At 40.6% G+C, this 14,496-nt stretch overlaps 1 protein-coding gene across 1 annotated transcript; it reads right to left on the bottom strand.

Moving 5' to 3' along the window:
* On the bottom strand, positions 7,143-13,802 carry LOC109837266 (cinnamoyl-CoA reductase-like SNL6). Its single transcript, XM_020405432.1, has 5 exons — positions 13,598-13,802; positions 13,076-13,239; positions 11,191-11,379; positions 7,957-8,291; positions 7,143-7,503 (listed from the first exon to the last, which is right to left on the bottom strand). The coding sequence occupies exons 1-5, from the start codon at positions 13,728-13,730 to the stop codon at positions 7,422-7,424; spliced, it is 903 nt and encodes a 300-aa protein (XP_020261021.1). The 5' UTR covers positions 13,731-13,802; the 3' UTR covers positions 7,143-7,421.

Genomic DNA, 14,496 nt, shown 5'->3' with positions numbered 1-14,496 from the left:
TCAGGGTAAGCTCAAGGTTCAACTGGTGGTTGATTCCTCCGGTTCTCATTGACCATCATGGTCAAGACCTTGGCTTCCCATCACGATAAGCCCAAGGCACAACGACTTCTCAGTCGGCAACCAAGTCCTTGGCTCCTCATCAGAATAAGCCTAAGGTACAACAACTTCTCAGTCAACAACCAATCCCTTGGCTCCTCATCAGGATAAGCCCAAGGCACAACGATTTCTCAGTCGGCAACAAAGCCATTGGCTTCTTATCAAGGTAAGCCCAAGGCACAACTGGTGGTCGATTCCTCCGGCTCTTATCGACCATCATGGTCAAGACTTTGGCTCCTCATCAGGATAAGTCCAAGGCACAATAACTTCTCAGTCGGCAACAAAGCCTTTGGTTCCTTATCAGGGTAAGTCCAAGGCACAACTGGTGGTCGATTTCTCTGGCTCTCATCGACCATCATGGTCAAAACCTTGGCTTCTCATCAAGATAAGCCCAATGCACAACGACTTCTCAGTCGGCAACCAAGTTCTTGGCTCCTCATCAGTATAAGCCCAAGGCACAACGACTTCTCAGTCGGCAATCAAGCCTTAGCTCCTCATCAGGATAAGCCCAAGGCACAACGACTTCTCGGTCGGCAACTAAGCCCTTGACTCCTCATCAGGATAAGCCCAAAGCACAATGACTTCTCAGTTGGTCACCAAGACCTTAGCTCCTCATCAGGATATGCCCAAAGCACAACGACTTTTTAGTCGGTAACCAAGACCTTGGCTCCTCATCAGGATAAGCCCAAAGCACAATGACTTCTCAGTCGAATATAAGACATTGGCTCCTCATCAAAATAAGCCCAAGGCACAATAACTTCTCACTTGGTAACAAAGCCCTTGGCTCCTTATCGGGATAAGCCCACGGCATAACGACTTCTCAGTCGGCAACCAAGCCTTTAGCTCCTCATCAAGATAAGCCCAAGGCACAACGACTTCTCAGTCGGTCACCAAGACCTTAGCTCCTCATCAAGATAAGCCCAAAGCACGACGACTTTTTAGTCGGTAACCAAGACCTTGGCTCCTTATCAGGATAAGCCTAAGGTACAATGACTTCTCAATCGAATATCAAGGCATTGGCTCCTCATCAGGATAACCCCAAGGCATAATGACTTCTCAGTCGAATATCAAGACCTTGGCTCCTCGTCAGGATAAGCCCAAGACATAACAACTTCTCAGTCGGCAATAAAGCCCTTGGCTCCTTATCAGGGTAAGCCCAAGGCACAACTGATGGTCGATTCCTCCGGCTCTCATCGACCATCATGGTCAAGACCTTGGCTCCTCATTAGGATAAGCCCAAGGCACAATGACTCCTTAGTCGACAACCAAGCCCTTGGTTCCTTATCAGAATAAGCCCATGGCACAACGACTTCTCAGTCGGTCACCAAGACCTTGGCTCCTCATCAAGATAAGCCCAAGGCACAACGACTTCTCAGTCGAATATCAAGACCTTGGCTCCTCGTCAGGATAAGCCTAAGGCACAACGACTTCTAAGTCGGCAACAAAGCCCTCGGCTCCTTATCAGAGTAAGCCCAAGGCATAACTGGTGGTCAATTACTTCGGCTCTCATCGACCATCATGGTCAAGACCTTGACTCCTCATCAGGATAAGCTCAAGGTACAACGACTTCTTAGTTGGTCACCAAGACCTTAGCTCCTCATCAGGATAAGCCCAAGGCACCACGACTTCTCAGTCGGTAACCAAGACCTTGGCTCCTCATCAGGATAAGCCTAAGGCATAACGACTTCTCAGTCAAATATTAAGCCCTTGGCTCCTTATCAAGATAAGCCCAAGGCACAACGGCTTCTCAGTCGGTAACCAAGACTTTGGCTCATCATCAGGATAAGCCCAAGGCATAACAACCCCTCAGTCGGATTCAAAGCCATTGGTATCTTATCAGGAATAAACCCAAGGCATAACCCTTTGGCCGATTCCCACAGTCACCTCTCGATCTTAGGGGAAATTTGAAGACCTTGGTGCAAAACCTATGGGTTGTCGTCTAATCAGAATAAGCCTTGCGACCACTCGCACTAAGATTGCTCAGCCAAGCATGGAGCATTCAAAGTAAACTAATTGTAATCTCCTACATATGGATCGACATTATGCAATTAATTTTATTACAATATCCTCCATAGTTCTTTCTACAAAAAAAGGAGGGGCGGGATATCTTTAATACCCTCGACCAAGTCTAGAAGAAGGGCCAAAAAAGAGGGACGAGATATCTTTAATACCCTCGACCAAGTCCAGAAGAAGGGCATGGTCGCCTCCTGACCGCTGCCAAAGAAGAATCATCAAGGGAGTCGCTAGCCGACCTCAAAGCATCAACTTCTCGTTCCAGTCCCTGGATAGTCCTGGATTGTCTGGAGCTGATGGTCTGGTAGCGCCCCAGCAACCTCTCCGTCTCGGCCAGTTCAACCTTCAAGGTAGCGTCTCTCCGCCTCTTCCCTGGCTGATCTCTCTACGGCCAGCAAGTGATCAAGCCGGCAGAATAGAGCCAACTCTAATAAAGCCCCTTGGGTCTGACAGGCTTGAAAAGCCTGATAAATGTTGTTGCTTGACATTTTCTTCAGACTCCCCTCGCCAGCATCACCGCCAAGGCAAGGAGAAGACTCATTTGAGCTATCCACCTCATTGACTGAAGCAAGAGGCTCTTTACCGGGTCGACGAGACGGTTTAGGTCTCAGGGAAAACTCCCCAGCAAACCCTGCATCCACAGAGTCGGCCAAGTCCCTTCTCCTATCCCTCGCCCCACCAGAAGAGGGAGCAACCTCAATCATGAGGAGCCTCCTGTCAGAATCCCCCTCCACATTGAGGGGCCCCCTTGATCTCTTCCGAGACTCCCCAGCAGAGCCTTCCCTCTCGACCCCGAGCCTCCTGTTACATACCTCCACCGACGGAGGAATAGGAGAGCTCACCCTGACCGCGAAGCCAGTTGAAGACAAGATCATGGATATGTACTCCACCAAGTCCTTCACGTCCAAAGGTCCAGCATAAGAAAAGATCTTCTCCAAGGCCTCCTTCTCCAGACCACTAAGAGCAACTGGCCTTAGGGCCTCCATGTTCGCCTCTGGCCAGGTCGAGCAGACAAAGATGTCATCGGCTCCATAAGCCCACACAAAGTACTCCCTCCAATCTTCCCCCAACTTTGGAAGATCCAAGGAGAGCTTGAAACTATCGTCAATACGATAAAAATAGTGTGGGTCCCTTTCAGTCGATCCCACACTCAACAAGTGGCCAAGTACTTTCATGCTGGGCCGTACTCTAACTCGATAGCAGATGACCACAAAGGCTACCAAAACCCCCTACCTCATTCAGATAAACTGCATGGGGGAAACCCCCAGAGCTGCATGTACTCCCTTGACAAATGGATGAAGAGGCAGCCGCAAACCCTGCTCCAGATGTGCTAAGTACAATGACAGTACAATGACACTCGCCCCTCGCCATGATTGTATACAGACTCCGTCAGCTTGGGCTCCTCAAGTGTTAAGCCTTGAACGCAGACGTCGAAGCACGACAAACTTTTCTTCACGATGGTTAGAAGTGGGAGCTAGAGAAGCCATGAAAAGGTTTCTTCGTTACAAAGTTCAACGATTTTTCTGTGAGAAAATCTTCTCAGCCCGTAGGATATTTATAAGCGTCCAAGAGAAGCATGTAGAAGAACTCAAGAGGCACAACCTTGAAGCGACTAAGAAAGATCCACTTTGATAATCTGAAACGGATCGCTCAAAATACCAATCGCCGCTCGTACACATTAATCCACGCCAATAAATTGGCAATGAAGCACCACTCGTTTTGTCCATGACACTTTCTATGACGGTGGGACAGAAATCCCTACACCACGTCTTCAGCCACGATCAACTGGCTAAGAATCCTCAGCAACCTTGGGCAAGTTTATACAGATCAAAAGCTTATATCTATTTCACTCGAACCCGACTAAAGTCGACTCTGAGTAAAAAGGGCCATCTGTTATGGTAATTCGCCATCTAAAGATAAAAATATCAAGAAACTGTTTTCATAGGCCCAAAAGAGCTATGGCCCAAGGCAGCTTAGCGACCCAAAACCCAGTCAAGAACAAATCTATTGACCCATCGAACGACGAGTCATCTTTACTGACGCGAAGCACGGGATCAATCGACCCCTCATAATCAAGACGACTCCTCAAATAGTCGGCTTAACCATCTCCTCGGCTGTCTACTCGGCCAGAGGCTCACTCGACCGTCTGATCAGCAAGTCATGGGGATGATTCAAAAAACCGTCCCATCTCTACTAAGGGGATAAGATCCAACTAAGCTCTCTTCAGATATACATCAATCAATACTACAGTATTGATTGATCCTATCCAGATCTCAACTCTAACAAATCTCGTGCATGTACAGCTTTCTCTGGCTCACAAGTCACTTCCCAGATATTACTAAGATATCCTCTACAGGGATCATTTCTCCCTCTTGATCTATTTTTTCTTTTTACTAATAACTCAAAGAGAGTACCCCCTACAAGGATCTCAATGGCCCCGGGACTCTCCCAAAAACCCCACTCAAGCTCACCACCTGACTTAACCGTCGGAGGTACCACGGGGGAAACAAGCTCCGTCCTCTTACGATTCTTGCGTGTGCAGGTCATCCGTCAGTCCCGAGCTCTAAGAATCAGGCATAAAGTTAGAGGAGGAGTCAGCCCCATCTCTCATCTTCTCACTCTTCGTCATCAGTGCGAAAATCTGAGCTGCATCCATCAGCGGATAGTTCTCATTGGCTGTGTGATATCGAACATCAACATATACATATATAAAAACTAATAGACATTTGCCAATAATACCAGTACATGGTTTCACGTGTGTTTAAAAACTAATGGAAAAATAATGTTGTCACAACAGAAGATGCATCTAATAAATAATCATACTCTCATAGTGAAAGACGTGCTTACAGAAAATGAACCAGACTATTCTAACTTCAACCTTCTGTCACTACTCGAAATATTTCATGAGCAAATAAATCAAAGTTAAACCTTAAAAAGATGAACACAAACCAGGTATTGAATTAGAGATATAGATGGATCAAACCTTGGTGGAGGGCAAGGAGAGTGGGGGGAGAGAGCATCTGAGAGAACTTCGCTGAAAGATCGAAGACATATAATTATACTGTCATTAAGTAATATCGAAAAGTGAATGCTTTCGATTGTTAGTGCCTAGTTCTTAAGGTCAAATTATAATTAAAATGCTGGGAATAAAACAACAAAAACAAATCTCGAACGCACGAAACTAACAGGCCTCTGCATATCAGGCTTATTGAAATTGCAAATTTGCAAAACTATAGCCGAAAAGACCCATAATTAATCTCTACAACCCATTAATAAGTCATAAATTTGCAATCTACGAAAACTTAGATCTTTTATATATCATCTAACTAATAAACTCCCTTTACAAAAATGAGTTTAATCAAATAAATAATCATGTGATCCATTAAACCTTATCTCAGTCATAAGTTCATATATACTCCCATTGGCATTAAAAGAAAAAAAAAAAGAACTAGGATATATACTTGTCCAACCTCTACCAGCAATTCCCTCCCTTGGACGTGAACACAAAAGCTTGTTTGTGGGTTGGGTCGGATCCAATTCGACCCATAATAAAAACAAAACCTGACCTGTGAATGCTGCAGCTAATAATGGAGAAGAGAAGAACTTGGCCTTTTTATGATATATAAGATGCATGAACCGAGTTATACTGGTAATTGCCATGAGAATCGAACCTGGGCGTAAATTTCCCTTCGTTGTTTTTAGTCCCACATCGGTTAGGGGTGTGAGAAAAGACAAGACAGCTGCTATATAGGCGGATCGTGGGCTAGGGTTTAAAGCATACCTTTCTCGGCCTTTTGGCTAAGATCAAGTGTAGTATCTGTTCTTATCAGTTTAATATCTGATGGCTAAGATCAAGTGTAGTATCTGTTCTTATCAGTTTAATATCTGATACGTGGGCCATCGGCCCACTATGATATTAAATTAATTTTTGTTGGTATCAGTTTAATATCTGATACGTGGGCCATCGGCCCACTATGATATTAAATTAATTTTTGTTGGGGGAGAGCCCATCACTGCAGCTTGCTGCTGGGGCTCTCGAGCGTCGCCCGTGCGTTGCACTACTGCACGGGCCTGGCGCGCCCCTACCAAATCATATTTGAAATTTAATTTCTCTAAATTGGAATGGCAATATTATAGTTGCTGTACATATATTTGGGCTTCATTTCGGTCTTTTCACCCATAAAAAAGCCAATGCCTAGCCCATATAAAAAGTTAAATTTAAAACAAAATGGAACAAAGAAGTAATATGAGCTCTCAATCCATAATAAAAATTGTACTGTAGCCCAATTACTTGGGGTGCACAGTGGGTTCCCAAAAAGAACAGAATGTATAAATAAATAAAATTGATTTTACATACAATCTATTGAATTGGAAAACAATTGTCTGATGATTCGATTATTAAAATTAAAAATGTCCCTGATAGTAAAGGAGGGATCAGTTAACATATATTAATAAGAGCAAAAATGTCCAATATATATGTGTCCACAAGTATCATGTCTGCCATTCACGATGGGTTAGGTTTTTTTTTTGGATATTCTCTCTAAAAGAAAAGATAATTTATGATTATGTCTCTAATAAAGATAGTTTAAGTGTTTATAGACTGTGAAAGTATTAAGTATGGACGTCATTTAATGTGCACGAATCTCAAGGTCTAATTATCTAATGGTTGACATCATATTTGGTGCACGTTAAATGTCATGAACTAGGGACCATTTCATATGTTCTCTAAAGGAACGTACAACTTCTGTGAAACTTATCTAAAACTTAAGAGTGTGCAACCTAAGTAAAAGATATAAAGAGTTAAGCTTTAGCAATGACGTATTTGCCAAAACTAGCTCACTTGACTCAATGGGAGACCAGGCTAGACGAATCACAGCTCGAACAGAAAACTGTATAACGAAACCCGAGCGCATGAGTTCAATTGTACTGGCAACTAATTACCCAGGCCAAAATAAATCCAAGGCATATCAAAGCTTTATTTAATTAACAAGTAGTAGAATCAGATCCATGTGCCACAATTTTAACAAACAAAGGATCTAAATTTAATTAATCTTTATAATTTCAATAATTGAGCTTTACTTGACACAATATTTTATAAAGTACAGTCCGAGGTAAACTTAAGCTCTTAAATGCAACTAACTAAGGACACGTTGACCAATATAAAACTGCTTACATTCAATACTATCATCAATCCCTTTGTTGCTTCCCAATAAAATAAATCTAATTTTGGGACTGTATTCTATCAAGTTGCATTTCAATTTTATACACCTATTTATTCATCAATTTTGTTCATCTGTTCTTTCCTTCATCTTTCATACCCCTTCTGCGTACTCTAGCATCGCCTTGTTCAGCTTCTTGCCCTTGATCTTCTGCTGCCTCACTCTCAATCCCTCACTGTAGAATAAAATTAGCTTAGACTATTAATTTGAACATTAAATAATAATTCTAAACCCTGATCAAAGTTTGGGTATACTATACACACTGTATGATGTGATATGTTTTTTCGTTAGTTTTTTAACTCCTAAGAGAATCATGCAATGATCAGCAATAGAAATTTGTCAAGAACATTTTCACGTAAGTTTAAAAACTAACTAAGAAATAACGGGGATAAAAAATTTTAATTTATTGTTATTAATGATTAGAAGATGCATATGCTAATGAAGTACGTAATGAATGATAAATAATTGCACTCTCATGGTTTTTTTTATAAAAAATGTACTTATGGTCGAAGCAAACCATAGCACTACAAATTTTTCATGACCAAATAAGTCAAAATTAAACCTCAAATAACAAAACGCAAACTAACTTATAAGACTTAAATTGAGATAATTAAGAAATAGCTCAGACCTTGGTGGAGGGCAAGCAGCATAAGCAGAGAGCATCTGAGAGAACTTAACAACGTCTTCAGGTCGACAAACAGCATGATTGAAACAGAGGTATCGACCGTACGCCGACGGGCTCTCAAAAACGTAAATGTGAGCGTCGACGAGGAATTTGATGTCGACAGTTACGAGTACGCCGTCCTCGTACATCTCCGGCGCGCCTTTTAGGTACGGCGTCGTGACCGGGATCTCACGGCCGGTCAACAGGCCGGAGTTTATCGACACCATGTCGACTCCTCGATCCATAGCCAGCGCCCATGCTGTTTTCTCGGCTAGAGTCTTCGCCAGAGCATGCCATAGCTGCAATTCGTAGAGAGAGAGAGAGAGAGAGAGAGAGAGAGAGAGAGAGAGAGTTATCATATATAAGTGGCCGATTATTTGTGATATGAAATATAAATATTTTTTATAATATTTTAAGAAAAACGATTAAGAAAATTATTAAAGCTAAGTTAACTTATCTATTCAAGTAATAAAAAGTTAAATTAGTTAATTCTTGAAGTAGATTTATTGCACAGAGACCCCATAGTATATATCATTGTTTTGAACTTAGTACCCTTGTAGTTTCTTCCTTTTTTTTTCTTTTTTTTAAACATTTCTCTTGTAGTTTCATTATCACAGATTTTCCTTTGGACTATTTTTTTTAACCCAAGGACAATATCGGTCAAAATTTCACCAAGCGTGAAAGAGTCAAAAAGTTTTACCCGGATGTCTAAGTCTATTTGCGACAACAAAACTGCAAGGGCAGTAATTAATTGCAACATAACAATACTACGAAGGGTTAATGTGCAACCCTTTATCCAAATATTTGAGCCCTTGTTAAGTGTTTAAGAAGCGAAAACATTCAATAATTTTTTTTAAAACAAGAAGAAGAGAGAAAGAGAAAATATTAGTATTGCTTTTTTCATTAATAGAAGAAATGTATTTTTAATACGTCTGGAAAAAAAAAGATGAAGTTAGCTAGGTAAAATGCCACCTACTGTATTAGAATATTAAGATTAAAATTATTAGATTGCTATATTTTGTTGATCATAAGTATTAACTTTGTATATTTTAGTACTCCGGTAATGATAATATATATAAAGTGAGAAACGGTAGCAACAAGGCCTATTTTTTGACGGACCTAAAAATTTCAGTGTGATCACCACATGTGACGAGTCGTATGTGTCTTAAATGGCTTAATTGGACTTACATAAAAGGGTAGCCCAGTGCACGAGGCTCCAACCATTATGAGCTCTGGGGAGGGTTAGATGCACACAACCTTAATTACCCTCGCATGCGAAGAGGCTGCTTCTAGTATTATGAGCTCTGGGGAGGGTTAGTGCACGAGTCGTATGTGTCTTAAATGGCTTAATTGGACTTACATAAAAGGGTAGCTCAGTGCACGAGGCTCCAACCATTATGAGCTCTGGGGAGGGTTAGATGCACACAACCTTACCCTCGCATGCGAAGAGGCTGCTTCTAGTATTTGAACCCATAACCTTGTGTCACAAGGCAATAACCTTACCGTTGCACCAAGGCTCACCCTCCTTAATTGGACTTACATGATTTCGATTAATTGGGATCTTAACAGAATGAGGCCCTTCTGAGTCTTAATTTGAAAAAAAAACTTTGATTGTCACCCTTTCGAGCCATAATTTGAATGGTCCCAAGTTAATTCTAAGAGGAAGAAGAACATCCAATCTAAACCCAATTTAACTATCCTAACTCAATTTTAACTCCAGAAGGAAGAAGAACACCTAATTTGATCCACACCCTTTTGAGCGCTAATTGAGAAAAAAAAATCAGCTAAAATGAATGAGCCTAACTATCAGTCACATAAGAAACTACATTAACACCATGTGACGAGTCAGATGACATTTAGTCGACAAAAAATTGAGTCCGGACAAAAAATATCTTATTGTCACCGTGTTCCACTTTATACATCCTTATCATCACTAGAGTAACAAAATACACCATAGTGGTTCTTAACGTCAACAAAATATACATGCCTGATAATTTTGCCGAATATTAAGACATTATTACTTGTTGACATGAGTACTTGTTATCGATATGCCTCCACGAAATAATTGATCAAATACGCAACTAGTTGTTTTTTATGTGTCATTATTCTGATTAAGACCCTTGCAATAATTGATGAGGAAAAGTCAAATCCAAATTCTTAAATCAAACCCTCACGTTTAATCATGAAATAAAAATTCTGATTGGAAATAATTTAAGAATATTTGACCTGATTTATCTTTTGTTTAAGAACGCCAGGTGCATGCACATGATCAGTCAAGAGGCCAGAACAGATGGTGAGGTTCTTAAATATCTTCTTAAATTATATAGGGACCTCGATGTAATTGTCCTAATCAATCAATTTTTAAGGCTTGACTCTGTCTGTGCAATCTGATGATGAAATGAACCCAGCAATCTTTTACCTAAAGTTTTCCACTGTTTAGCTAAATATATTATTCTCCTACTCTTTCATTGATGAGTATAGGTAAGCTAACTTCCTAATAAGAATAAGGCTGTGTAAATATAGAAAGTACAATGTTGTTCTCATTAAGAAAATATTAAACAAGAAAATTGAGTTATCTTAAACTTGGGGCCAAAACACACCTGAAAGTGTTGTTAACCTACCCCTTTGAAAAAGGATCAAATGGGATGTAATCTAAATGAAGAAAGTCTTTGACTCCTCTTATCACACAAAATCAAAAGTAAAGTCTAAGAGCATCTCCAAGAGTGATCTTAGGTTTTTCCTATATTTGAGGAGCAAATCTCTCATCCTAGGAAATAGAGAATCAAATAAGGAGTAAGTGCTCCAACAATGCTCCTCAAATAGCTCCCGGTCTCATGTCTTAGACTAAATATAGGGAGTAAGAGGGGGGACAAGTTGCTCCAACAATGCTTCCTATGTTGAGACTAAATATAGGGAGTCACTTTGTTATCATTGATTTGGAATACCAAATCATATTCCCTATATTTAGTCTCTAACATATGGAGTCTGTTGGAGCAACTTTTTCCCTTCCTACTCCCTATATTTAGTCAAGGACATGAGATATGGAGGCTGTTGGAGATGCTCTAAGCATTCTAAAACTGGGAGTTCTCCAACTATTAACAAAAAGTTACGAGTATAGGTAATCAAATATTAAGTAAGTATATCCGAATAACATTCTATTGATCAACTATAAAATAGGGGGAGAAAAGGAGATATTACCTTCAATTTACGGCAGAAATTGGGCTCACTCCAGTCTCTCTCATCGAGATCGTCCATCGATTTCCGGCCCTCCTTCCAGACGACGGCGGTTACCGACGAAGTGAACACCACCCTCTCCATGGTTTCCGTTTGAGCACAGGCTTCCAATACATTGTGTGCAGTTCTCACCTCCATTTCAACCATACAGTCCTGCATTGTTCAATATTAAAAAAATATACTTTAAATTACTAGATGCAGTTAATATATATGAGGAATTTTTTTTACTAGAAAAGAAATTATATATATATTTCAAGCTGGATATATTAGGAGATAAGAATATAATAGGAACTTCATATAAAGGGTTAATTGCGGATAGACTTCATATAGTATCGCCCAATTGTGGATTGTGGATGGACACCCTGCAGTCTGTTGTTGCATTAATAAACCCCATTAGGGTTTTTTTATTACTCATTTTTCCTTAGGAGGTTGTCAGCAACCATAGAACTATAGAGGGTTCATCCAAGCAAGTGAGTAATACTAAAGGGCGTCTATCCTCAATTAACCCTATTAAAATAGACATGCTTCATGGTGATAGATGTATTCAGGTTTTATATTATCAAAAGATTATATATTTTAGCAATAATTTAAATTTGCGTCTGAACAGCAAGAAATCATCAGACTTTTTTGGGCAACAATGATGTTGCCGGCTTGCAAAAAGAGTCAAAAACTGGTGCACATGTATCCAATTAATTAAACCCACACACAAGCTTTTCCATCTTTAACATGAGCGCAAGAAACTTAGAATAGACAAAAAAGATAGAAATTTAGAGCTTGCTGCGTGCAAGTTATTATTAGGGTTAATATCACAAAACCCCCCTGAACTTTGCAGGGTGTTGCACATTACCACACTAAACTTTGTTTATCTCACTTAACCCCCCCTAAACTATTGGGTGTCTCACAAAACACCCACCCTAAACTTTTACTTACCTCACCTAACCTCATGCCTGTAATTTATAAATAACTAAAATATCTTTGAGTGAAAACTTTTTAAACTTTATCACCTCCCCTTAAAGTTTGAGTGCTTTTCCTCTCAAGAAAATTTTAGTTATATTTGCAAAGTACAGGAAGGGGGGTTAAGTGAGATAAGCTGAAGTTCAGGGGGATTTTGTGAGGCACCCCATAGTTCATGGGAATTGAGAAAGAAAAACGAAGTTCAAAGGGGGTTATGTGCAACGTCCCCCAAAGTCCAGTGGGGTTTTGTGAAATTACCCTTATCATTAAGATCCGGTTGTTGTTGGGTTGGACCAGCTGCAGAGACCTACAAACAGAGGCTCATAAAACAGAGAGGGGCCCACTTTCAGAGATGCCAACTTGTGCGCTCTCTAATGCTTGGGGCCCACGCCCTTGGACTAGTTCATACAGGGGGCCCAATGTTTGTACTACCCATACAACATAGAAACAGTAGCAAACCCCGAGCAAGATACATCCTCGTCGACGTTTTCGGACCCTGGACACAAGCGAAGCACGTGCTTAACTATAACGTGCGGACGTGGACGTCTGTTATTTCAGAGCTCCGGATGATACAGAATTTATGATCTTGATTAGTGTACATGCAGAGTTACATGTACAGAGACGAGAAGGCCGGCCTCATTTTGGGCACCGCCGAAAAATTATTGCATCCGGCATCGGATTAAAAAGCGTAAAATATCTAGAAATTAAGAACCATGGTACGTAGAGTCTGAGCAGAGATATGGCATTTTTAATTAAGTTCAATAATAAAGCAGTAGTTTGTGGGGGCGTCTGCGATTACGTGAACTGCACAACCTAGCCTACGGTTCAAATGCTTGATCGATGCTGCACAAAACAGCTTGAACAATTAATGAGCTGAGCACATAGAGTAACTCACATCATAAATGGGCTGGTCCTTTGGAGTTTCAAAGCTGTAGAACAAACCAGAGCATCCTCTCAAAGCATCAACAATACTGTGATAGTCGAATGGGTCCGCTCGGAACACTTTAAGCATCTTGTTCTCCTCGCCAAGCACACCCTCCTTTGACGCTTCTACATCATCTAGTCAAAATTCCATACACGAAATAATAATATACGCATAAGAAAAAGAAGAAGGGGAAAAAAACCCAGCAAATTAAATTTTGATTATAGAAAAAAGGCGATCGAATTGGAGATAACCCCGCTCTCGACTTATCGATTGGCACTCATCATTCTTCATATTGACATTTTGATTAGATCAGAGATCTTATCTAAGTGCAAGTTAGGTGCCAAGCGGAAAATCCTAGGCACAAAAATCTGTCTATATCTGTCTAGGGGTAATTAAGTTGAAGAAATCCGTTTAGACGTTGCAAATTGATCGAGCAGTGAATTCAATAACGGGAGTTGGAGCTACAGAGTGCTGCAAAATTTGGCCACTAACCGTGGTTGCAGAGTGCGGCGTGGACGGTGTATCCTCGCTGGAGAAGGCTCTCGACGAGGGCGTTGCCGAGGCGACCGGAGGCGTCCATGACGCAGACGGTCTTGGAGCTCGGAAGGGCGCAGGCAGGTGCCATGAACTGTGAGCGCAGAGAAAATCAATCAAGAGTATATATTTAATTATGAGGCAACTTGGGTAGAGAAGCGAAGAGTTGGGGAGAATACAAAGGGGTCTCAGGTTGTATACATATATATATAGATAAATATAAGGGTAAATTACATTAAACTGCCCATGAACTTTCGGTGTTTTGTTGTAAATCTTTATGAACTTTCAAAACCACACATTTTACAGAAAACCCCCATGAACTTTCAGGTAACTTACACTAAACTCCCTTGAACTTTCAAAATGCCCGTTTATGTTGTTTTTTGGTTCAAATTTATGGAGGTTATTTACAAAAAACAGAAATTTCATTGGGGTTTTCTGCAACTCTAAAAAATTTCATAGAGGTTTATTGTGATTTTGAAAGTTCATAAGGGTTTGCTGAAAAATACTAAAAATGCATAGGCGTTTAGTGTAGTTTACCGTAATTAAAGAAATATTATCGAAGGAAGAAACTATATGTTTTTATGTTAATGTTATTTATGGGGTGGCGGCATTCAAAGGGCGTGGAAGCTGACAGGTGGGAGAGTGTAGTTGTTAGTTATATGTTGAGGTTGAGGTTGAGGTTAGAGAGAGAGGGAGAGAGAGATCCTTGATATTGAAGGGAAATTGTAGAGTTTGTGGGCAAAACGTGCTAGCTAGCTACCAAGCTATACTTTCTCTCTCTAAAATTTTCTCTTTCATTTAAATTGATAAAAAAAGACAAATTCATTAATGGGGAAATAAAAAGATAATTGAGGGCT

Source organism: Asparagus officinalis, chromosome 4 (assembly GCF_001876935.1).
Source record: "Asparagus officinalis chromosome 4, Aspof.V1, whole genome shotgun sequence".
Classification (NCBI taxonomy): Eukaryota; Viridiplantae; Streptophyta; class Magnoliopsida; order Asparagales; family Asparagaceae; genus Asparagus; species Asparagus officinalis.
Note: the sequence above shows the minus strand (reverse complement) of the source record. Positions and strands in the feature narration are given on the sequence as shown.

Bases quoted from the DNA above. Each gene is read 5' to 3' on its own strand.
- LOC109837266 (XM_020405432.1), bottom strand. From the start codon at position 13,730: ATGGCACCTGCCTGCGCCCTTCCGAGCTCCAAGACCGTCTGCGTCATG. The intron at 13,240-13,597 runs GTTAGTGGCCAA...AATTTTGACTAG, and splicing joins CGCCGCACTCTGCAACCACG to ATGATGTAGAAGCGTCAAAG. The intron at 8,292-11,190 runs GTAATATCTCCT...TACGAATTGCAG, and splicing joins ATTTCTGCCGTAAATTGAAG to CTATGGCATGCTCTGGCGAA.